This window comes from Lissotriton vulgaris, chromosome 2_1 (genome assembly GCF_964263255.1).
Source record: "Lissotriton vulgaris chromosome 2_1, aLisVul1.2, whole genome shotgun sequence".
NCBI classification, from domain to species: domain Eukaryota; kingdom Metazoa; phylum Chordata; class Amphibia; order Caudata; family Salamandridae; genus Lissotriton; species Lissotriton vulgaris.
The window spans coordinates 1,940,976,579-1,941,003,236 of NC_141687.1; the positions used below are offsets into that span (position 1 = coordinate 1,940,976,579).

A 26,658-nucleotide genomic window follows, 5' to 3' on the forward strand; every position below is an offset into this window, starting at 1 on the left:
AAACTATCTGAGTCAATTTAAACGGTATGAGCAAGACATGCTGTTCATCTGCAGGTATTACGCATTGTCTCTGGAAGCATCAGGGGATGGCACAAGAATCCGAACGGTTGAGAGAAAGGGCACAGTTGTAAGACAATTAGCATTATTTCACTATAAAGAGCAACAAAAAAATAATAATACGGTTTACCTTTAAAAACAAGCCACAAAAGGTGAATCTTTTCCTTTACAGAGTGCAAGACCTTGTATTATTGGAAGGCAATGCTAACAAACAATAGCAAAGCTAATAGGTCTCGCATATGAAACCTACTGGCTTTGCCATTTCTTGCCCCCATACATCTTAACCCAAAGAGCCACCGTAGCAGACGTAGCTCTGAATGACATCATGGAAAGGTTTTCTATTTGTTTCAAAACAATCATACAAAGATTACCACAATTTGTGGGCTGTATTGCTATCTTTAAATGTTTTTTTCTTATTTTTTTAATTAAAAAAATTAATGATGGCTACTATGCATGCAAAATGGCCGTACGCTGATAAAGCAGCGAAGAGGCTGGACGGCAAGCAGAGAACTGAAGGATAAATATTTATACAGAAAGAGAGGGGTTCGAAGAGTGGGAGACCAACCGGGAGAGAAACAGGGAGAGAGGGAGAGAAAATAGTCCCTCATACAATGCAATGCAAGTCGGGGACATCCGTCTTACAATAAAATAGTGAAACCGAAATGCTCCTTGAGAGGGACAAACACGAGTAAGGAGAAAATTGGGAGCAGACCACTGTACTACACAAGAAAGCCAGGCCCTCAAATCAACAGCAAAAGGAGGACATATACCCCAACCTAAGCGAATAATGGATGCAATAGGTCTGTTTGCTAAAAGCTAAAGCTGTCTGCAGAAGAGACATTAAATGCAATGACATGCAAATAAAATTATTCTACTATATGTTCAAACGTCAGAGTTCTGCAACTCTAACAAACAGCAACATACGTGTCAGTATATTCTTTTAATTGATCATGTCTACATTGGCTCCGCACCGATTGTCAAATCATTCACCATATGGCCCGTTTCAGATCCAAGAACAGAAAGATCAGGTGTGTGAATTACTTACCGCCTTTGAATTTGTCTGGCAAAATTGTTGCTGGAGGCAGAGCATGGGAACTGTACAGCCTCACTGTGTAGCGTGGCATTCCTAAATAGATCGCAGAAGTTCTCAAAAAGTTCAAGCAGCTCATCAGAAGTATTCTCAAATACAGCAATAACCTCTGTTGTAACCATGTTGTACACCACAAAGAATGAAGGCTAAAAAAAGATATAAATTATGCGTTACTCCACCACCAGAAGAATCAGCTTGAACTGCACATTTTAAGATCCCCTAGCCAATCTATATAAAAGCGAAAAAAATAAACTACTGATGGAGACATAACTTTTGCACCTTGTTGAAGAACAAGTTACTTACCTTTGGTAACACTTTTTCCGGAGGATACAGTATCTGCTAATGGATTCCTCACCTTCTTAATTACCCCTTCCACAACATCACACAGAAACTTTTCTCCATAGCACTCCCAATTCGATGAGGAGGTCACAATGGAATGCTCTGCTCACGATCCTGCGCAATGTCATCAGTGCCCTAAGACAACATTGTCGGTGTGCTGACGTTAGTACCACCCATTCAGTCCGGGCCTTCGAGATGAACGAGTGAATTGCAACTATGTACAGCCAGAGCTGCCAACTTTGAAATTGGGGAATTAGGTTCTAGTCTCGGGCTAATAAAAGTGTCCTTCTATAATGTAAGTAACTAGTGCTCATGTAAAACGCTCCAATACCTTCAGGTCGAGTTTGAGCTATATAAAACCACCCAGAAAACTTGTGTAGCGAGAGCTAGAAATGAGGGTGATCCACCGGGATACAGCAACTGTTACTGAGCCGGATCAAGGATCGCTTCATTGAACTATGCATACTTTCCAAAGTTTGACAGCGGGACACTTTCAGCCATGCCTGCACTTTTTTGTGTGGTCATTCAGAGAAGCAACCTGGGGTAAAGGAAGCGTCATACAGAGTTTTAAGTGGGAGGAAAGCAGTGAATGTGAGTCTATGCATCCTTAGGAAGATGTGACTATGTGCGGCCCAGTTCATTAAGACTGTGGCTTAAAACGTAAAAATCTTGTTTTTCACACAACCTGCCACCTGACCAGTTTTCGGTTGCCTCTTTCTGACTGTTCTGTTATTACATCCAAAAGTACTCATTACGGAGGTATACAGAAAGTAAAAAGGTCTTGAGAGTATAGCAATTACTCCTTTCTTCCCTTCACGCCACATGCATATGAATCTTCTCTGTGAGACATTCAATTCTTTTTCCCAGCATATTTGTGAAAAATAAATCCTTAGCATATTTCACACTTCATCTCGTTCCTCCTTCACACCCTCTTTCCCTCCCTGCACATGCTTCCCTGCATCTACTTCACCACATCCCCCCACACACGATGCACCCATTCATCTGTAAGCACTGCATTTTCTTTTACTTTCGCTGTGTTAATATTGGAGCACATGATTTAACAAACCAAAGCACTCAATGAAGTATTGTATCAAACACTATGGAATTCGTTACCTCGCCAACATAAGATCCACAGATAACCACCTTATCTTCTAAAAACTACTTGAGAATTGGCTCCCACCAACATAGGCACCATATGCAAGCAGAAATATACAGCACATCCCTCTGAATATAAGCATTTATTTGTACTATAGATATGTACCTATATATGTGTATTGCTTTGTATAAACATGCAGAATAATTATGCCCAAAAAAAACCCATTTAGATATTCATTAGTTCTGAGAAACAAATGTACATATACATGCTCCCTTTATTGTCTATACACCTTCCATGTACTTATGGATCTATATATTTATTACTTTTCCTCTAATTCAGCATATCCATTGCACTACCCTATTTTTCACCCTGTACCTCTCTCAATATACACTCTACCTAAACTCGGACCTATCTCAAACCTCTTTCCAATGCACTACCCTATTTCTCACCCTTTTTATTTTTTTTGTCAAATCGGTTTATTGGCATTTGCATTTATAGACATTACACTACACGTTAATTTCCCTACAGTACATCTCTGAGGGTATGACCACTCTTCTGTCACATAGAGCATATTTTGTCCCTTAGGCACTGTAATGCAGTGTATAAGTGTTCCCAGTGTTAGCGCACGTGCTAGAGTGCATCTTTAATCTAAAAGAGCCTGTGCGACCCAGCCCCGTGTACAGAAATGATTCATATATCAAAACAGTAAAACTCCTAATTTTCTTAATTTAAAACAAGCAAACTGCGACATGTTCATAAACATACAGTAGGTGTTATCCCCCATCCTGCCCCAGCCTCCCACCAGAAAGAGTCTCTCCCGCCCCCACATGTCACCAACCCCCACCATTCCCCCAGCACCGTGCGCAGCACCAATCTAGGAGTCAGGTGCAGTTTCCGCTATGCGTCATCCCCAACTGCCAAGGACCCCAGCTAATCTTCTGCCACTCCCCCATCTACAATATTCCCTGCCGACTGCAGGGCTTTAGCATGTGCTCCCAGCATTCTGCCGCTGGCTCCTTGCGGAGTCCTACTGTTTCCTTACGTTGTATAGCAGTCCATTCTGCCCGAGCCCATGCCTGAAGGGACAGGGTCCAAGCCTGCACACTAGGTGGGTCCCGAGACTTCCACCTCTTAGTGAGGAGGCGCGTTGCCACTACCATCCCCAGATCCAGAAATGTGGACGACGCCTTATCCTTTGGGGGCCTCTTAAAAAGGTGTAAGAGAAATTCAGGCCAATTTTCAGAGTATGACGCGTCCAGTACACTGCGCAAGGAGCCAGCTGATGTCCCCCTAGTAAGTACCCAGCCCTGTGCAGCTCCACAGAATATGGAGTAGATAAGCATCCACTTTGCCACACCTGGGACAGGACGCATCCGCTCTGTGGAAGTATATGTTAATTGAAGCTGGAGTGAGGTAGGCCCTATGAATTATTTAGACCTGTATTTGGTGGAAGTGCATGTTACGGGGGATCCGCACTGGACTCTTGAGGAGTTTCTCCCACTCCGTATCTGCTAGTGCTCGCCCCAGGTCCCGCTCCCATTTACCCCGCAATGCTTCCAGGCTTATTTCTGTGCGCGCTCTCAAGGATGCAGCAAACCATTTGACCAGATGCCTTCCCCTGCCCATGACATGAAGGTATTGTATAGTGAGGTGCTGTTCAGGCTCTGTCGTGACATCCCCCACCCAGTCGTCATGTGCGCCAGTCCTCACAACCCTTTCGTATTCTATGTCCCATGAGCAGTATGTTGTAATCATCTCTGGGTTCCATCATTTCACAAATGGTAGAATGTTCTTTTTTTTATTCTCTTTATTTTGTTCTTCCTTGTAGGTGCTAACTTCAATGGCTAAAGATGTACATGTAATTCCACATTTGTGTTATGTCCTGCTGGAATCTCTGTGCCCATCATGATTATTAATTTAAATTCTGCTCTTCTCAATTCCTGCTCCCTGGTCCCTCCTCTACAATTTTTTGGTATGTGTTTTATTCCAAAGTAAACGAAACCTTTCAGGGAGCAACCATGCACATTCGCAAAATGATTAGCCATTGGCTAGCTCAAGTCTAAATTTTTGATAGTCTTTATATGTTGTAATATTCAGTGCTGCCCATGTAATATTTATTGCAGCTACATTTAAGTGCATAATATATGAATTCTGTCTCACAAGGGATTCTTCCTTGTATTGTTCTTTACCCATCCAATGTTACAATTGTTTTCGGATTGATCACAAACTGCCACGCTCTGCAGGAACTACATTTTGTGAAACCTTTTATATTGCTGGTTAGCTAATTGTTTTCTCTGGTTACTTCCAAAGGGCTCCTTGTCAAGATGTCTCCCAATTACTTTTTTTTTTAAGTTATTCTGGGTTTTGGTACACCACATCTTTGAGGAGATCCTCTTTTTGCAATAGGTTCAGTTTTTTCTTTAAAATTCTCAAAATCGTAGGATTTGCTGAATTGTACTCCAAAAGGAGTCTTTTCTTTTAAGTTTTCTTTTTGTCTTTTCCTTCTTTACCTATTTGTTTGATAGAGTAACTGTGTGTGTGTCTTCTTTCTGATTCTTTCACTAGCATCCTGTAGTACACTTCTCGGGTAACCCCATTAGATGAATCTTTGTCCATCCTTTTATTTCTTTTTCCAATTGTTCTTCTGTTGAGCAGATTCTTTTCGCTCGTAGCAGTTGGCTGTATGGAATATTCAATTTTAGTGCTACAGGATGTCTGCTATTGGCATGTAAGATTGAATTAGTGGGTGTGACTTTAGTATGGATGATTGTGACCAGATCTCCATCTTGAACATCCAAATTTACGTCCTAACACTTGCATTGTGTCTTACTAACACATGCAGTAAATTTGATGTTGGGCTCATTGTTGTTCAATCTCAAAATGAACTCCTCCAGTTCTGTTATCTCCCCATCCAACAAAATAAATAAGTCTATAAAATGATACCAGAGCACAACCATATCCATGTAAAAGTTGTTATCCTCTTTTTCCATGGCACCTCCTTCTCCCACCACTCCATGAACAACTTCGCATAGGTGGGGGCGAAGGAGGTGCCCATGGCCGTGCCCTTTAGCTGGAGATAGAACGTTATGTGTCAGTCCATATTCCAACATGTCTATCACCTTTCGGGTGTGTTCCAAATGCTCGATTGGCCTATCTCTTATAAAATATTTTATAGCCTCGATACCATCCTTATTTGGATATTTGGAGGGGTATTTATAGAGTGCGGCGTTCACTCCGGAAGGAGCATCATGGCGCTGAAAAGTCCTTGAAGCCAGGTCTTAGAGTGGTGGGGGGGAGGCTAGATGGAGGCTTTAGTCCAATCGTCGGGAAGATTGAAAATCCATGTTTTGAGAAGTTTTCTAAAAGGCTTCTCAAGAGTCTGAAATCTCAGGTGTCTGATCGATGTATAGAGGGAAACCACATAGAGTCAGCATGACGTACTCAGTTCTCCATGGTATTTCATCCAACTTTTGCAGGAAGTCAGTCGAGTCCCTTAAGTATGAAGGTAAAGATGTGACATAAGATTGTAAAAACAGGTCTTGGAATCGTGCACCATTTTCCATTAGTCAGCCTATCAAGCTCACCATTGTCCTACCAGGTGGAACTTCTATACTCTTATGAATTTTTGGTAAAAAAAAAAAATAGAAGGTGGCTATTTTGTTATGTTCAGTTTTTAATGAATTACTCCCATTCCAATAAACGTTTGTAGTCCCACACTTGAAGCTTCATGTGGAATTATTTTTCCATCTCCTTCAGGGGATTTCCTGAGAGCCGTTGGTAGTGGGTCATATTGTTCAATTGCCTCCTGCAAATACAATTCCAAGTCCATTAAGACTATATTAACTCCTTCATCCGAAGGTTTTATGATAAAGGAGGGGTCTTTTTTCAAGATGAAGATGTCCACCCAATCTTTATGCCAACAATTCCCACAATCGTTTTTATTGCGCCACCTGCCCCTCAATTTATTGGGTAACTGTGGGCAGAACTATTACCTAACTCTATAGATAGATAGATAGATATATAATCATTATGTAGTTATAGTAAGAACCATGCTTCCATAGAAAAATAATTTTTTGGCTTCCCCAAATCTTTGGAGCCGGTTGAAGAATCATTACGAACTTTTCCAAAACAAATGCCCAGGTGCATTGAAAGTTTCGGGGCAATCTGTCAAGAGGGGACAGAGAAACAGAGGCTAAAAAAAGTGCATCCTGCACCCAAAGCACGACTCTGGGACAGTTTTTTTCCCCCAATGTTTGGCTAGTTGGCGTTTAGCTAGGAGTAGGAGCATAGGTCTTAGGCGCCGGTGGTAGGTCTTCAACGTACACTAGCAAACAGACCAGGGGCGGAAGAGGTGCATATGGGAGCCTTTTCTTGCATGACAGTATAGAGGCATGTGATAGGCTTCCGATGCGAAGCATTTGTGATGATATGTTTGAGTGCATGCAGAGTATGCGGAGAATCAGGGAAAGAAGCATTTCACGCACAGCATGTGGTGCGAATTTGATGGTATAGCAGAATATCCATTGCAGGTGGGCAGGGGTTGTCCATGGTGGCAGGAGGGGAGAGGAACTGTCCATCAGGGTACAGATCAGCAATGTAAACCGGTTCCATCTGTGCGCTTTTGACTTCATCTTGTAGTGCTGGTAGCATAAGGCAGGAGGGGGTGTAAATGCCAATGGGGAGGTGTACAGCAGGTGAATGAGACTCGCAAATTGAGGGCTCAGCCTGAGGCATCGGAGAAGAGCACAAATGAAAGGCCATTCTACAGAGGGCTCCACACTATTCATGACCGCAAATAATGTACGGATGTTGTTTGGCTGATCTGGCCAAACTAGATCTGGAAGGAGAAGGGAGAAGACGGTTAGCAATGAGTTTGGCCAATATTTTATTGTACACTTTTGTCATACATAGTGGCCCATAGAGGTGCATCGGTGTGCAGGTTTTTCTCGGTTTAAGTATTGTAACTATGACGGCTTCATGGCCCGACTGTGGTAATTCTTTAGCCTCCAGGGAGGCTTGGAACAAGGATAATAGATGCAATGTCAGCAGAGTGGTGTATTCTTTGTAGAAAGATGCAGTGAGCCTATCTAGGCCGGGTACCTTGTCGTTTGGAAGACTATCAATTACTTGTAAGACCTACTCCTCAGTAAAGGGGGAGTCTAGTTATAAACGATGCATGCGGTCTACTCAGATAGGTCGTATAGCTTTAAGATAGAATGAGGGGAAGATGTGGCTTAACGGCTAGGGCGGTCGACCTTAAATCTGGGGATCCTGGTTCGAGTCTCAGCAACAACGCTAAACATCCTGTGAATCTGGACAAATCACTTAATCTCCCTGGGCGTAACAAAAATTAATGTGTCCTTATGTAATGCAACTGGTGCTCATGTAAAGTGCTCAGATACCCGATACCTGAATTCTCTGCGGAGGCCTGGACTGCAATGGTAAAGTGCAGATAACCTGAAATCACATCGCGTTTTGCCGCCTTCCCTGGAGAGGGTCAGAACTAGGGGCAGCCTAGACAAAAGGGAACGGATCTAGACAGTCATTATGCTTGTCGACACATTCTTCCATCCGGTCAAGGTGGCTGGCCACGAGATCTAGTTTAGCATCAATGGTCCGTAGGATAGTTTTCAAATCAACAAGGATTTCTTTGAGATAGTCATTGCCACTAATAAACTCCGCAGAAGGGGCAGTGATTATCTCCCATGGCTGATCCATTTCTGTCTGGCATGCGATCTTTTTAGTTTCGAATGGAAGTTGAGATTGGCTGGTATCGTGTTTGTCCATCTTGCCCACTGAAGCCACAGGTACAAGCAATGCACAGCGGCAGTGCAGATTTCAACTCAGCCAAGAGATTCAAGTTCTATCCAATGGTTCAATAAATTCAGATGCAGTAGCAGGGAAACCCGGGAGGCCCCAGTGTCCCTTATGGCTTACCAAGTCTCTGTTTTTCTCTCCACAGTGCAGGGACTTCTGCTGGGGCAAGGCAGAGAAATGTGTGGACCCTTGTGAGAGATTGTAGACTGTTCCGAAGTGACTGATTGGGCCTGTGTCAGGAAGGGGACTCACCTCGCAGAGCCGACCGGGCAGCACAGTTCCAGACCCCACCACGCCCTGGAGGTATAGCTGGCACCGGAGAGTACGAGTAGGCCCTCTCCGTCTACGCCTGCAGCAACATGGGCTGGTGTCCTTCACTTGTTGGGGCCGTTGGCTGGGCAAAGGCTGTGGGGACAGGCGTGAAGGGGCCAGTAACCAGCAAGCAACCCGGACTGAGCAGGCCCCACCCAGATAGTTTCCATCCTGCTCTCACTAGCTCGACCTGGGAGTAAGGAAGGGCCCCAGTCGAGACCGATGGAAGTGCACCTGGGGCCCCCCGTCACTGCAACACAATACGTGAGGGCTTACTCCAATCCGGGACCAGGCTCCACTGACAGCTGGCACCACACAGAAGGCCCGGGGTGGCCAGCGCGCACCGCTCCTCCAAATGATACAAGTGCAGCCCGAGGCACCCAGCAGCAGTCAAAGGGTCTTCGTAGCAGGGGGGAGATGGCTGAGGGGGATGGCTACCAAGCCCACGCCCCTCAGCTCCGGTAGCAGCTGGGCTTTACTCTCTTCAATCAGCCCCCAGCTCAAACTGGACTATTACGGCCAAGCCGCCACACAGTCTTGGCGACAACCACGTCAACCTAGGCCACGGCCTCTGCCATCAGCAGCAGGTTTCGCCCGCGTCCCAGGGGTCCACAGCAAAGCGGGAGCCGCAACACCCGGTGTGAGCTGAAAAGTGGCGAGTCGCAGATTAGGCGGCCAATGAAGAAGGATTACGCTGGATTATGTTTTCAGCCAGCCGAACCACTCTATTGAGCAGCCATCTTGCTGCGTGACTAAGCTAAGCTACGCCCCCAATCTGAGCCTAACTTTAATGACTTTGTAACCTTCAAGTTTAAATAAATATATATATATATATATATATTTTGAAGGTCCAAGTTGCTCGCTGGCCAGCGCGCACTTAAACAGCAGTAATTAATTCAACGGGTAAAGGACCCCTGTGTGCGCCGGCAGCTGCAGCTCCCCTGTCAAGGATGGAAGCCGCGTTCCTGAACTGTGTTGCTCGTCTTCAGAGGCTCAACCTGGGGAAAGCATTCTTTAGACACTCCCTCTAATTGATAATTTAACTGCCCTCAGATGGGCGGCTCGAATGAGCATCGAACGATGAATTATGGGTAATTTAGTTCATGTCAATGTCCCTTTGGGTGCAGTTCCATTTTACCATTACCGCTGTTTGAGTGCGGGCCTGCCAGCGGGCACCTTGGAGCTCAAAATGAAGACTTAACAAAGGCAGTAGTTGGCATAAATCCATCTTTAGTCATAAGATGTCACTACAAGCTGCCACTGACACACAAATATGCTTTGGGAATATTCAATGGTCAAAGGGTAACAAAAAACAAAGAGGTAAATAAATATTCCTTTTGATTTTAGGTAGAGCCTGGTCAGCGCATGTGCAGCTCTGCAAGCCATGCTTTATTGGAGTATGTACTTGAAGCTCCGCCCATATTGGTCATTGGCTTGTGTCATAGTCCTTCATAAATACTGGCTTATGATTTATTAGGCATTTTAATCCCTTCTTAGTACCACCTTGTGTTCATTTGCAACATCCGATGAGGACTGGCCCTTTTACTTTGGTTGTTGCACAGTAGGTCTGCTTTAGTCTGTAAGCATTATTTTATTTAATGAATTTCTCTTACTGCAGGAGCGTCTTTCCTGCACAGTTGTTACCACCTGCTACTTTATGTAACTCGTAGCAAACGGGAGCCCTTCAGGGGCCATGAAAGGCATAAGGGGGCAACTCAGAAATGCTTTCAAGCATTTGGAATGCAATAGGTCTCGCATTTGCGAGAGTTTAAGTAATTGACATTGTAAATGACAATGCCTTTTATTTATGGTTTAAACACCAAAACATCAATAAATGTCATTGTCATTTACAATGCCAATAGCTCAAACTCGAGTAAATGTGAGACCTATTGCATTGCATATGCTTGTTTTTAAAAGAATAATATACAAGCGGAATTTCTGAATCAAGACGTATCTGAAAAATACGTAATTTAGGGTTGTTAGTCATTTCCAATAGCAAGAACAAACCCAGTCCTTGCACACATACAACTAAAGTTTGTGTCGAAATTCATTGGGTTGCCATGGCGGATAAAGCAATAAATGCAACATGTAATTAATTCTGAGCACACTAATAAAATAAACCTCAGAAATGTAGTCTCTAGAAACCTTGTGTGCTACTTTGTTGGATAGAGCATTAGTTTACACTTTTTCTTTTCCAAAGAAATGAATTTGTCCCCCAAAGTTCTGGGAGGTATATATTAATTTTGTAACAAACCTCACTCTCTACACGTGTTCTTTGCCTCATATCTCATGTCTCGAAAGAGAATGCAAGATGAACAGCTTATCTGAAGATTTAAATCAACACGACTGATGTTAAACATTTATACCACAAAGAATAGATAGTACAAGTACACTTGCAATCTGCTGTTCATTTGTGATAATTAATTAAACCAGGCAAGTGCAGTGGTGATGGCGGAAATCAAAGATCGACTAGATCAAAACATCACATGAATGTTTACATTTGGTAGAGTCTGGAAGTGCAAGAGAGAATATAAAATGCTGCACACACAAAAAATGTTTTATTTCAGGCACCCTAATTATGGCAGTGCGGAAAATAACTACTGCGGACAGAAAACAGAACTACTGTGAAAACGAATGATACTCATCTGAGAAACACCAGTAACAGGTGCGTGATAAAGTCACCCCCCCCCCCCCCACACCCCTCTCCCAAAAAAAAAAAAACAATCTTTGCAGGTTTCTGAAATCACTGAAGAAACGTTCTAAACTCACAATAACCACTCAACCATTCCGATAACAGAGGCATCGGACATACGTTACAGTTTACACATTATAACGATTTCTCCAACTTTGGACGGAACCTATATTTGGAACAATTTGGGTTATAAATCTAGTTCACTCAAAAACACTCTACCTACCAGTACTGGCTCGGAGATATACGTGTAAGAATATTCGAACTGTTAACAATATCACAAGAAGTAATAACTATAGCCTAGGGTTGTTTGGATATGAGCCAACAGAAATTATTGCAAATCACGAAAAGTGGCAAAATTAAGAAATGTTCGCAAAGATCGATTTTTTTTAATACATACATGTTACATTACGTCAAAGAATAGCAAGGCTATTTATTCAACATCACTATGCCTGCTGGCATTTGGGAGCCCGCAACTCTAATGGGAACAACAAGTCCCAGAACGAAAGGTGCAGCTGGCTAAAATGATATATAACTAGTTGAATTTGTCAAACTACACAGGTTGATTGTCGCCTCTACACGCTGCACCTAGAGAATTTTCATGAGTGCCAGGTTAGAGTGTGGAGCAGAGTTCAGCATTCCCAATGTCCAGGTAGCAAAAAAACAGGTCTTCAACAGTTGGGCAGAAAAAAATATTTTTGGGAGCTAGTGCAGGAGCGTGCAAAAAAAAAAAAAAAAAAAAAGGAGTTGCCATTAAGTTGCATGGGTTTTTTCTTTTTGCTTCACTCAGAAATAAATACTAGGAGGTTCAATACAGTCAGTTCAGCATTTTTGGGTTGGAGTCAGTGTAGTGTTGAGTTTTAGACAAGACCTAGGCACCCAGAACTGACAGACACGACTTCAGAAAAAAAAAATCAATACCGGTAGAAGAGTAGAGGTTTGCCTCCAAACTGGTTGGTGTTAATTCACTTGTTGACAAACCGGGCTGACAAGTTATTGAGGTGACATTCAAAAGAAGATAAGATCGTTTTTTGGGGACTTCACAGGAAAGCCGAAACAAAAGGAATGTAGAAGTATTTATTAGTAATGGTTGCCATCAACTGCCAAAATAACTATTAGGGGCCCGATGAACTGATTTTTTAATATCATCCAACACTCAACCAAAGATTCATTTGTGCACTAAAATGGACGTACCAACGATTGACAGTTTAAAAGTTATAAGGAGGTAGGGATTGGCTTCGGAAATCCCTCCAAAATGCAGAGATTGGGTTTGCAATCACCTATGTATACTTTTATTGAGGATTGTGAGAAAATTGAGGGATATCATTTGCTCTTCAATTGTGTTTAATTGTTAAAAGATTTCTAGCCATGCTGTATCAGAACGTTTTGTCGGCATGTTTTTGGCCGGAGTAGAGACACTTTAACTGCCATTAAAAGCAAACAGCCAATGGGGGTCAGGTCTCTAAAGACAAATTTTGTCACACTAGTAAATGCATGGTGTTGAGACTTAATCAACAGTAGGGAGACGGAAACAACACAACTCAGGGATACTTTTCTTCTGTAATTCAGCAAGTCTTCATCTTAAAGACCTCACCAGAGTGATGCATTCACTTTAAGTTTATTTGATATTTACAAAGTGCTTTGGAATTGCTTCAGTGCGAGGGGTGTGCTTGCAACAACACTTCCTGAAATGATGCTCTACAGCTCTTAACCCAAACATCAGCCAGTCTCCGCAAGAAGAGAAGCTGGGTTGAAATAATGTTTCAAGACTGATTCAACTGTGCATCACTGTGTAAAGGACCAGCTTACCAGCCAAAAAAGAGAGACTACAGTACAATCTCGAGTAAGATTTGAAGTGTGCGAAAGTCTTTTACATGTTAAAATAAAACTTGTTCTCTGGCAGTATGAGGACTTACAGATCATGTGGAATCAGAGTTAGGATCGAATTCCATTGTACTATATAGAAGAAATTATATATCAGGTAACAAAGCACTCCAATTCACATCAATTCCTGGTGCATTTTTGGACTGAACAGTGAAAAGCACTTTGTGGCATTCTCTACATGAGGGAATGAAATCCATTCAAATTCAAACTATTCTGAAAAAGCTCTAAAAGTATTCTTGTTAGCTTAAATTAAAAAAGAAGAAGAATCTTAATTTGAACTAGTGGTAGCACTTATTTGCTCACTCTGGAGGTCAGTGAAATATACATTTCCTGTTTAATTCAAAATCAATAGATGTTGGCTATTTGGGCAATAAAAGAAAAAAATAAAGAATGGGCAGTAAAGAAATAACCAGCCTGATTTTTTTTTTTATAAACAAGATCCCAATTTGGATCCTCGCCAAGTCTTTTCTTAAGACACTGTATCCTTAAAAAACAGAACATTGGGTGTTCTTTGAGATTTGTTACTTCCTGGAATGCTGCACTAAATTATCCCACTTGTGGATAAGAACGCATATGGCAGGGTTCACAGCCAAGACTCAGGCAAATGTGAAACCTCAACAAACAACTACAGTATCCCTTGATCTACAAGAGAAAAATCCTATTTCACAATGGGAACCGAAGACTGTTTAATGAAGTTCCAGGGAGCTCTTTGAATACTAGTTTGATTGGGGAGATAATAAAACACCTCACCCAAACCAAGGTATCCCTTTATTCGCGGTCTGAAAATTATATAATGGGGTGTTTATGATATAATGGTCCTAAGGCCCTAAAATATTCTCCGACATGTTGCAGCCTATTTGGTCCAGAGCTTTATTCAGGACGTAAAAGCAATACAATTACCCAGTGAGGAGTACATTCACAATTTACTGCCTGTACATAAAGCAAGCAATCATAAAATGGCAAGGGATACCTTGGACTGAGTGAGGTATTTCTTTTTTTTATTACTACAATTGTGTGAGGGTCATAATAAAAAATAATTTCCCCCTGCTTAATAAACTGTTATAATCTGCTTATACTAAATGTATATTTATACTGGTCATTGGGAAATTTGTTGAAATCTGCTCACACCAATTTGTATATTCACAGTGGTACATTCCCGCCCCCCCCTTTCCCCTCCCTGATGGTACGTTCCACTGAAGTCTGCTGTAGAATGTTGGCTTCTTGCAGTCTTGGAGAGTGGGTGACAGAATAAAGACTACTACTACTTACTTCCGCCTCGAGTCTTCTTTACGGTAGTAGATTCAACTTTACAACACTGGCGACGAGGATGCTCCATCCCCTCATAGAGAAGCTATCAGTAGGGCCTCTCTATTAATACACTGCTAGAGTATTTTGGAGATTTACCCTCCAGAAGAACCCGTCAGTTGTGTAAGCCATGCTAAAGGTACATTTGAGGAAACTATTAAAAGTTTATGCCTGCATAACAGGAGTATATTGAAGGTGAAATCCTGATCGCCCTTTTGTTGCTTGTTCTCTGTTACATTCATGATGGTTTTAACTTGTTGCATCTGTCCTCTATCTTTACTTTTCTATCCTTTCTGGCATCCAGTCTGGACAGCTCTCTTTCCTTCCTCCTGCTCCCCCGTTGTATCAGGTGTTTCTTTTGGTTGACATCTGTGGATGTTCCAGTTCCTTCCTTCCTTCCTTCCTTCCTTCCTTCCTTCCTTCCTTCCTTCCTTCCTTCCTCTTTGACCCTTCATTAGCGAAGGGAGGTGTGTTATAATCTGCTTATACTAAATGTATAGTTATACTTGTCATTGGGAAAGGTGTTGAAATCTGCTCACACTAATTTGTATATTCGCAGTGGTACATTCCCGCCCCCCCCCCTTCCCCTCCCTGATGGTATGTTCCACTGGAGTCTGCTGTAGAATGTTGACAGCCACCTGGCAGTCTTGGAGAATGTGTGACAGAATAAAGACTACTACTATTTACTTCCGCCTCGAGTCTTCTTTACGGTAGTAGATTCAACTTTACAACATAAACACTAACAGAGCCCCCATAGGGGTTAGGATATTTCTCTTGTAGTACAAGGGATACTCTGTTTTTAGTATTACTTGTTCAGTGAGCAGGGCCGGACTGGCCGTTGCGGGCACCGGGCAATCCCCCGGTGCGCCGCAAGGGTGGGGGCGGTTTTGGGCCCCTGGGGGCCGTTTTTGTTACAGGGCCGGTTATGCAGCGTAGCTGCAAAATCGGCCCTGCAACAAAATCGTCCGAAAACCGGCGCCGGCAAAGAGCTCAGACCTTCCCTTGGGAGGCTGGCCGAGCACTTTGCCGGGGCCGGTTTTGGTTCCCAGTCCGGCCCTGTCAGTGAGAGTGTACCCCTTGGGCCTTTGTCTCACCACAAAGTTGTTCCCTTCCTCCTGATAGGCGGGATCCCTTCTGGACCCCCTCCCCAAAAAGCGCCTTGACAGGGGTAGTAAGCGTTATATAAATGCAATTACAATACAATAATTGTGAAACCTCTCCAGAGCAAGAAACCAAACATATATAAATTAACCCTGGTAAGTTCAGGTAGGTAAGACGTTAAAATGATCTAATGCTTACAAGTCCAAGATAAGAGCTTTAGTACCTGTAGTATGGAAGCCCTAACAAATACAAACTGAACATTTGAGAAGATGTATATGAATTGGACATATAATGCAAGATTTAAGCTAAAGGAGAAAAGAATGGCAGTGGTAATTCCAGCTATCCCTCGTTATCTTGCACCTTTACCCTCTTCTTATCAATCATGATTCTGCTATTTCTTTTTCAATTCGTCACTCACAGTAAATTATGTTTTTCAACCACCTTGAAATATCGTGTAACCAATCTGTTTTGCAAAGGTACCAACTGGTCACATGTTCATTATTTCGAAATCACTTAATTACACGCATGATTTTTCTTCCTTACTCACTCCACCCACCAAATCAATTTTCTGCTAGCACACCCGTCTTATTTTAACTAACTCATAGGACCAGAATACAACCACATAGAACTGTTTTCTGTATCTGTTCTTGAAAAATGAGTGCAATCGTTAACCGTGGACTAGTACAACTCTTGACAATGACTTTAATTAAATTGTCAGTTAATGTGTTGGTCTACTTTGTTTATTCATAAATTGACAAGAATTGTACCAGTTGTTCGTTACTTCTCTAAAGGTATGGAACCATATAAATTTGCTACCTGTGTCAGTGATGCACACTTAAGGCAGCAGCAATGCCATCATAAACCTGGACGGTTGTAAAATAAAAACAGAATATACAGTAATCGTGGCAGCTTTGTATAAACATTCACATACTGAAGACTACTATTTTCACTTAAACTATGAACAAAGCCAAAATGAGTAAAAGGAGGACGGTGTTCCAGATGTCATTGCAAATGTTTTATCCATGCCACTGAGACAAAGCAACCACACAGCATCTCAACAATACAAGACGAAATAATTCTGCAATTTCAAATAGCTCTGCGTTTCACATTCCCATATATCGAAAGGATGCCAGTGCCAGCATGTGTTGATTTTATAACTGTTTTCAAAATCACACTTTACCTGTGAGGGGTCGGTCACCCTCAGTGTCACCACATCCTCACTAGTATACTTGATAAAAAGATGGCTTTCATCCAGAAGCTGCATCTTCCACATGCGTAACTGCCTGAGTTGGTCAAAATACTGAAAGAACCTCCTCTTTGCAATAGCACTCCCATCCTGTTCTGCCCTCTTCCAGAGGTAGACAAGAAGTCTGTGCTTCAATGAATTTATGAAAGGCTCTTTATAGGAATTAGCCATCCCAGTCTGGCTATCTCGCTGTACCTCAGGATAGACTGCCGACAGCGTGAGCAAGTCATCTTCATAACAAAACCGACCTATCGTCCGGACATCAATGAATGTGCCTTCAGCAGTAACCTGAAACACATGAATGGTCTGTTGCTGGACTGACAGAATAGCCAAAATATTTTTATAAAGGTAAAGACCTTGGTTGTGAGAAAGGATGACTTTGTCACACTTGAACGTCCTGGTATCACAAAGTCTGCCTGTGTGAAGGTCTATTATGTGCAGAGAGTAATCTTCCAAGGGTGATCTTGGATTGGGAGTCACAGATTCGCTATTACGGTAGACTTCAAAGAAAGGAGGGTGAGGCTCTTCAGGAAGATAAGCAGCTGACCCTACGATTACATAGCGACAGTCATCTGTAAACAAACTGCACTCTCGGTTCAGATGCTCACCGTTCGACGCTACGTTAGTAATGTGAAGAAGAACAAAAAACCTCTCAAATAACCGTCCACGTATATTGACCGATCTTTGATCATTTCCATTGGCCAAAATGTCACCATCATAACCATGCAAGAGATCCTCTGCTGCTTGGCAACCTTGATATTCATAGATTTCCAAGGAGGTCTGATCTGAAGAAAATGCAATGAAGTAGCGTCCATCCGGAGAAAACTTTCGCAAAAAACATGGTGGTTTCTCCACATTGACTACAGTGAAGTTGGGAAACACATTTTGGTGGAATATGCGGACTTGATGCCAGTGAGTTCCAGGTTTACCTGAGCTGATTCGCCTTCGCTCAAGGCGGTGGATGACATTTTGGTTCTGGATTCTACGAGGTCTGAGAGTAGGAGCGTCATGATCCATCATAAATCATCACTTCATCTTCTCACTAAAAATAAGTAAACAAAAAAAAGTTTTAAAAAACATCGTTTAAGAGGTAAACAAGTAAACACTATCTAATAATGAGCAAATAGACAGAAAACAAACACTTGCATCTAGACCAGTAATATCTGCTTCAATTGCCTAGACCAGAAGCTAGCTAAGTGAGACTTAAAGGTCTCTTTAGAAAAACCTGAACCTGTGGACACAAATCTGAATCCACACTTACGTACCTTTGCAGAGAAAAAAAACTATAAACATAAACTGTAACGAAATCAATCAGGTATCAGAAAATCACAAACATATAGTGGTTAAGAACGTTGGAAAGGGAAAATATCCAGAAGAACTTTAAAGGATAAGGTTGTAGATCTGATTCAGGATCAGCATTAGAGCAAGTTTTTGGCTTAGCCTCAGAGTAAGGAATATAGTTGGTGTTAGGTTTACCTTAATTTTAACCTCATAGCTGCTAGTAAACATCCCTCCCCAGTGCTGCGCTGTCCATTGGAACTAGTGCTGAATGGACGTCCAATGGTCGTGCGCAGCACTGGGGAGGCAGTGCTGCTGTCGGCCAACGCACTGAGGCAGCACTTAAGGGGTTAAGAGGTTGAATTAAACATTTTAGTGGAAGAAAGGAATTAATTATAGCAGATTCAATTTGTAGTCCTTTGGAAGTTCATTTTACAAGCATTGGCAACATCAAAAGATCTCACCTTCATCAAGCGAATCCCAAGCTGTTGGATTTGCCAATTTTTGTCTGTAAAGTATTGTTTAAAAACCAGGTGGAAAAAAAACATTTCAAAATACTGGCTGAAAAGCAAAACACTGGTTATGGTATCACACAACTGGAAGTTGAATTCAAAGTTTCCAATCTTTAAAATTGGCACAGTTATTTTTCAAATACTTTTTTTCACTTTAGAAACTATGATCAGAATAAAGAAATGTGAGAATGTAAAGGGAACTGCGATCCCAAGTCCTAATTTCCTTTCCATAGGATTCAGCCATTTGGTCGTCTGCAGTACCCCAGATTGCAAATTTATGGGCCCCGAGGAAAAATGTCCTACTAAGCATACCCTCTGCCTCAGACACCAACTCAGTGTAGCAGATGGCCTCTTCCCAAGTGCCATTAAAGCCTTTATGTACCAAAGCTTGTACTTTCATGGAATGAAGGAGATAAAAACAATCCTTAAAGTCTGCTCTTCAGCCACACTCCAGCAAAAACGTTCCTTCCTCTACTTTTACAGACACGATGGTAGGGATGGGGAGCAACACACAAGGGGGACAGGTAGAAAACACATGTACTCTCATGTAGTGCTAAATGCCTTGCCACTGTGACCAATTGGCATTGCCAATAGTTTTTAGCCATGTATTGTGGTTAAAATTTTAAAAATCCAAATAAAAAAGCCCTATGGTTTTGCAGGCATCTTTTATAAGTTCACGCGCCACACATGCATGCTCTTTTATTTTTAAGCTACTAATCGGAGCTAGATCAGTACCTAAAAAGAACAAAATGAGCAAAGGTGTTTTTTCAAGTGATTAATGTGTTCTGGGACATGGTGGGAGAAAAGGAAGTATTGCGGGATCCAAAGCAGCACAGAAGAACGTGGAAGCAACACCAGGGAGGATGTGGGGGACAGACTAAAGCAAATCAAAGAGGTACAGATTAAGCAACACATGAGAGGGTGGGTAAGCAACACGGAGTACAAGGATGGGGAGGCAATGGGGGAAACAGGAAAGTGAAAAGGGGACAGTGGTGGAGATGGGCAGCAATGCAGGAAGAGAGAACTACACGAGGGGAAGTGACTGGAAAACACATGCATCCTCATGGAGTAGTGCTTTAAAGGTTAGCAATGGAAACAGAGATGCCAGCCAATCAAAAGGCAATGCTCCATGGGAGGGAGAAACACATAATTGACAAACTAGGAGACTTGTAAGAATCAGGCAAATGAGAATGTCAAGGAAATGCCAACAAATGGAAATGCCCTCTAAATTCATGGAAAGCCACAATATGCCTCACAACAGGCAGTGCATGCGCCGTCTAGTAGGCTCAACCTAATACGTAGTTATCGAAATGTGAGCAGTGAAGTCAGCCAGTTAAAAGAACTGTAAAGAGGTTATGCACAAGGGAAGGGATAAACACAACAATAGAAATGATAGCAATTGAATAAGAAGCAAGTAAATTAGAGTGACAACAAATGGCAAACAATGGGCAAGCAGAAGGTCCATTGTAAAATTTGCAAAAGGATTTTCGTAACCAAGAAACTTGCACTGTCTGGTTGATGGGACCTACAAATGTGTTTCTCTGTAGAGGTGTTCATCTTTAAAGTAGGGGTGGGTGATAAACTCTGCCTCACCGGTAGAGTTTGCAGGGTTTTGCCCATTCTGCGTTCTGCTTGGAATGCAGAGTTCTGTCAAAACGGTCTGTTTTTCTTGAGCATGGCCCGCAATGGTTGAGTGGACGAGTGCGAGCAAGAATTTGCATTCCTTAGCATTATTTCTGGGTGCTAGAACGCCTCCCAGTCAGATTTCTCAACGCGGGTGGTCCACCGTGGCAGATTGCGACAGTTTACATTGAGAAAGCTCCTGCTCAAGCAGAAAATCTACTTGAGCAGCAAAAAGAAGCAGCGCTCTGTGGCGCACCGCATGGTGAAGCTCGTGCTGATTGTAGAGCGCAGAACTCCCAGCATTAAAAATCAGATCCTGGGGGAGATAACTGTGCAGAGGCTCACTGCAGAGGCTCACTGCAGAGGCAAGACAGGACGTGGAGGTGAACATTAGCGAGAAAAAGATACGCTTGGGCATTAGAGAGATTCAGGCGAGGATCGCTGGGTCCGCCGTTGAGCATTATAGAACATTGTCGATTGAGCTGGCCCTGCACCTATGCAATATGTTTCGCGAGGCGACAGGGTGCTCTTCAGATAGAAAAGCGATTAGCCACTATCATCTCAATCCATAAGGAAGAGAAGCTGAATATAGACTACTGGCCAGTTTAGCTCCTACAATGAGGGGGAACATCTTGGCTAAATTCCTTGGCACCCGACTCAGGAGAATTATAGAGACACTAATACACCCGTCAGGCTTTATGCCACATAGAGGGATATGGTTAAACTTCAGATTGTTATATGCCTGTATCGGGGGCACCAGGGAGGGGTTTGAACCGGCAGTAGTCCTTTTGCTTGATGCACCCAAGGCTTTTGATACGATTGAGTGGGAATACAAGTTGGCTGTATTGGAGAGGATACGCTTTGGTCCCAACTATATTGGGTGGGTAAAATTGCTTTACAGTGAACCAGTCTCTCACGGGTAGGGGGAATGGGCAGACAGAATTTCCCTTTACACAGATGGCATCCTGTTAAAGGTGTCAAACCTGAAGGTCTCCATGCCTAGACTGCTGCATATAATTTTCATCTCTATGGTAGCTACTCCGGATACATAACACTATGGGCGACATCCCATCTTTATCCCCTCTGTGCATGGGACGTGCAGAGGGCCCTTCCAAAAGGCCTAGCGGGGGAACAGAGGGATTTAAGAAACTGGACATTTAGGTGACTAGGCAGCCTGAACTCTTCTTGGCCAATCTTTATTCTGTGCTAGATCAATTGTGGATGTGAAGCACTGGGGATCGCTCACCCTTTCACTTCAGGGGAAGGTGGCAAATAAAAAAGATTACTGTCTACCGAAACTCCTATATGCGCTGCAGAACACCCCGTATCGGGTGCCACCGGTGTTTTATCAGCAGGTAAATCAAACAGTTAGAGAGCTCTTGTGAGAAAGGGGGAATTGTCATAATAGTGATGAACAAACCCATGAGAGCGTGGTATGATGGGGACATTGCCCTTCCTGACTTGGAAATGTACTGTTGGGCATCACAATTAATAGTGGTCAATGAGTGGGTCTTTTCCCCTCTGACGGAGCGTTCGATCGGGGTGGACCACAAAGCCCTGGGTCCGAGGGGTTTCCTAAGGGCACTATACTCCAAGAGGGGTTCAGATCGCTTCCACCTCTGACAAAAGTCACAGCCTCAGTCTGGTGGGTGGCAAATAGATTCCTGGGCTGGCATGGTCGGCTCACGCTGATGATCCCTTTGTGGGATAGCGACACATTGGCGGCAGCGGGGAGACCCTAGTGCAGCGCCTCAGCAACGTCGGAATCCAGGATAAGGGACTGGAGTGGATCATCTCCTTCCTCGCCGGAAGGACACAGAGAGTCCGCCTTCCCCCGTTCAGATCTGAAGCCACCGAAGTCATCTGCGCCGTCCCTCAGGGCTCCTCGCTCAGCCCCACCCTCTTCAATGTCTACATGAGCCCCCTTGCGGCCATCGCACGCCAACACAACCTCAACATCATCTCCTACGCCGACGACACTCAGCTGATCCTCTCCCTCACCAACGACCCCGCCACCGCCAGAGCCAACCTACACGAAGGGATGACAGACGTAGCCGAGTGGATGATGACCAGCCGCCTGAAACTGAACTCAGACAAGACGGAAGTTCTCATCCTGGGCTCCTCGCCCTCCGCCTGGGACGACTCCTGGTGGCCCCCCGCCCTGGGCAGCGCACCCAAACCGACAGACCACGCACGCAACCTGGGCTTCATCCTGGACTCCTCCCTCTCCATGACCAGACAAGTCAATGGCGTCTCCTCGTCTTGCTTCAATATCCTGCGCATGCTACGTAAGATCATCCGGTGGATCCGAACCGAGACCAGGAAGACGGTCACCCAGGCCCTCGTCACCAGCCGACTGGACTACGGCAACGCCCTCTACGCCGGAACCACCGCCAAGCTCCGGAAGAGACTCCAGCGGATCCAGAACGCCTCAGCAAGACTCATCCTCGACATCCCCCGACACAGCCACATCTCTGGACACCTGAGAGACCTGCACTGGCTCCCGGTCAACAAGAGAATCACCTTCCGGCTCCTCACCCACGCTCACAAAGCCCTACACAACCAAGGCCCAAGATACCTCAACAGCCGCCTCAACTTCTACACTCCCACCCGCCAGCTTCGATCGACCAGCCATGCCCTCGCCGCCGTCCCCCGCAACCGAAGAGCCACAACAGGAGGAAGGTCCTTCTCCTACCTGGCCGCCAAGACTTGGAACTCCCTCCCGACCCACCTGCGCCTGACCCAAGACCACCTCGCCTTCAGGAAGCAGCTCAAGACCTGGCTGTTCGAGCAGTAGCGTACCCCCCCTCCCCAGCGCCTTGAGACCCTCCGGGTGAGTAGTGCGCTATAGAAATGCTTTTGATTGATTGATTGATTGAAGGGTTTTTGCTGGATGGTATCTGATCAGCAACTCGACGCTGGGAGATGTGTGGTGGAAGGGACATCTGGTCACTTGGGAGGCTTTGCAAGCAAAACATGAGATAATTCCCAAGGAAATCTTCTGATATCAACAGCTGAAGCATGCATTGCGGGTGCATGTCGAGAGGGGCCAGAGTCTGGTAGAAGCCTCGCCACTGGAGGATAGACTTTTGACAGAACCACTCCTCACAAAAGCGAAATCCACGACTTATTGTAAATTAATGAATAATGCCCCCAATCTATTACTGAAGTTATAAAAGACCTAGAAAACAGACATTGAGGAGCTAAAAGAGGAGGAAAGGAAGGAGGAAATCCGATCACCCAGTTAAGTAGCAATCAGAGCTTGATTCAGGCTGGGTCAGCTACATATACTTCACAGATCCTATTACACAAGGGCACCCTTACACAAGATGGGTAGGTCCCATACCGATAAATATGCCAAGGGCTGCGTGGTACCGAGGGAATTCTGTTTAAGGACAGAGGTCAAATGTCAGGGGCTGCATTCGAGTCGGAGTGGGTACCATGAACGTCCGTAACACAGTGATCGAGACTCGGGCTACAGTCATTTTTCAGCCGCATAGCAGGTGCTGTGCCAAGCCTTCGGCCACAAGGCTGTGATGCGTCGATATTTATCTCACCAGTTTGCACTTCCAAGGGCATAGGAACTGGATTTGGCACCACTTGGTAAGTCAGGACTCTCAGCAGAAGAGCCCAGGCACTGGTAGGTGAAATCTTTGATGGCCCTGAGACTTCTTAACTGGAGGTAAGCATGCACAAGCCCTTGGAGGACTTTGGAAGCAGGATTCAAAAAGAGAAAGTCAAGTCCTTTTGCTCCCAGGACAGAAATAGCAAGCAGCAGGCCACCACAATAAGGCAACAGGCAAAATGTCAGTCTTTCCTACAGAATCCAGTTCAATTTCCTAGCAGAATGTCCTTTGGTCCAGAAGGGTTCTGATTTGAGAGTGTTAAAGGTCCAATACTTATACTCCTCTCTGACCTTTGAAGTAGTCAAACTTCAAAGAAAAGTCTTTGCAGTGAACAAGACCCTGCCTCTCACTGACCCGGCTCCAGACATACAACAGGGGGGTGCACTCAGCTTTGTGTGAGGACAAGGACAGCCCTATTCAGGTGTTCAGGGACAAACCTCCCACCACTCTAGGTCAGGAGGGCCCATGGCTGGTGCCAGCCCATCAGGATATGCAAGGCACACCTCAGCTCTCTTTGTATCACTGTTTAGAGTGAATGCACAAGAGCCCAACTGTCAGACAACCCAGACAGGATTCTTCAGACAGGCAGAGACACAGAATGGTTAATCAACAAAATGCCCACTTTCTATTAGTGCAAAAAGAACAATTGATGGACAGAATGCAGAACACTGTCATACATTCACCCCAGTACAGAGATCTGGGCCTAAATCCATCGTTTTTTTGCTTACCGTGCCATTCCAGTATAGACCAAGCCATATGCAAATTAGTCTTGACCCTGTGCCCAATGGAACAGTCCAGCCCAAACTGCAGGCCAGGCCAAGTCTTCCCTGGACTAGAAACAAGCATCTTAGGACCGGTTTTGGGCGTTCAGCCCTCATCACCCAGGATAGCTTAACTCCATTGGCATGGAGACCACTGCTGGTGTGGTGAGAAAAAGAATGATGGATTAAACCCAGATCCTTGTGATTGGGGTGAATTTTTGCAATCCCTCCATCAATTGTTTCTTTTGCATATGTTGTCCTAAGTGGGAAGAGTATGCCCAGACGTGGGTCTTGTGCTCACTGCACCACTAGATTTAAACTAGCCTGGCTGATGAAGGGAAATGACCTGAAACCGGTCCAAGAATGCTTGTTTCCAGTCCTGGGAGGTCCTGGCTTGGCAGTTCGGGCTGGACTGTTCCCACAAGGAACAGGGTCAAGACTGATTTGCATACAGCTGGGTCCAAACTGGAATGGTGTGGTGAGCAAAAGAATGATGATCCTTGTGACTGGAGGCGAATATTTGCATTGGCCAGCATTCTGGCCATCAATTGTTTATAAGTGGCATTTTCAAACATGCACTTTAAAAATCAACTTTGCCAAAAGTTGTACTTTTAAATTGTGAGTTCAGAGACCCTAAACCCAAATCTCTATCAGCTCCCAATGGGAAATTACACTTAACAGATATTTTAAGGCAATCTCCATGTTACCCTATAGAACAGAGATTGTCCTTGCAATAGTGAAAAATGAACTTAGAAGTGTTTCACTATTAGGACATGTAAAACATAACTGCACATGTCTTATCTTTTAAATACACTGCACCCTGCCCAGGGGCTACCTTGGGCCTAAAGTAGGGGTGATTTACATGTAGTAATAGAACGGTTTGGGCCTGGCAAGAGGGTGCACCAGCTAGGCTGAAATGTCAGTTTAAAACTATACTCTCAAACACTGCAGTGGAAGGTTTAAGACATGTTTGCAGGGCTACTCATTTTGGTGGCACTATCAGTGCTCCAGGCCCAATGGTAGCATTTGATTTACAGGCCCTGGGCACACCTGGTGCACTTTACTAGGGACTTACTAGTAAATAAAAATATGCGGTTCATAGATAACCCAATCATCAATACAATTTACACAAGGAGAGCTTGCACTTTAGCACTGGTCAGCAGTGATAAAGTGCCCAGAGTCCTAAAACCAGCAAAAAAGAAATGCAGCACACAATCAAAAACAGAAGGTCGGAAGCCAAATCACCCGGGACATCATGCCAAAAGATGCCATGTCTAACAGGAAACCTACCAAACTTGCACATTTAAAACTAGACCTCTGGGGGAATCCAGTGTGGGGAGACTTGGGTTGCTCTTACCAGGTTTTATACCCAGAATCTTTTGCCAACCTCAAACATCGACTAAAACAACACAGTTTCTGCACATTTTTGTGATCGAAAGTTCTGGAATCTGTGGGGAGCCACAAATTGCCTACCACCCTGAGTGGCAACATGCCCCCCAATAAGAGCAGTAACTCTATTGTGGGTGAGCCAGGAGACATTGACACAAAAGGCACTAAAGCCCTACATTGACAGATAAGCTTTAGGGGTACCCGCAGTATTTAGGGCCGTGGCACCACCCAGGCAAACCTGCGAATCACAGGCACTTTGTAACACTAGACAACCAGGGCATTCTAGGGAGCTCTGCCTTGCATGGACATCATGTGGCTTTCTTACTCACAGTCCCATGCAAACCTCAAGCTTTGCCTCGAATCAAGCATGTGCCTTATATTTCCCTGATGGACACTTCCGTAATACACAAGGGGACAGATTTGGGGCAACCTCTCCAATAAGGACAAACTTCCTATCTGCGGGGGTGGGAAGGAAGGGATTGGGGAGGCGGGTGTGGCTCCATACCAGAGTAAGCCACCACCTCCTTTTGCTT

The 26,658-nt window shown here is 44.1% G+C and overlaps 1 protein-coding gene across 3 annotated transcripts in view; it reads right to left on the reverse strand.

Moving 5' to 3' along the window:
• DET1 (DET1 partner of COP1 E3 ubiquitin ligase) overlaps positions 1 to 26,658 on the reverse strand; it is a 114,179-nt gene that overhangs the window by 71,017 nt on the left and 16,504 nt on the right. For all 3 annotated transcript variants that reach the window (XM_086958121.1, XM_086958122.1, XM_086958120.1), the window contains exons 2-3: positions 16,871 to 17,978; positions 1,103 to 1,293 (exon numbers count right to left, since the gene is read on the reverse strand). In XM_086958121.1, coding sequence (XP_086814247.1) covers positions 1,103 to 1,293; positions 16,871 to 17,956 — 1,277 coding nt within the window. In that variant the 5' untranslated portion in view covers positions 17,957 to 17,978. The remainder of the gene's footprint in view (positions 1 to 1,102; positions 1,294 to 16,870; positions 17,979 to 26,658) is intronic.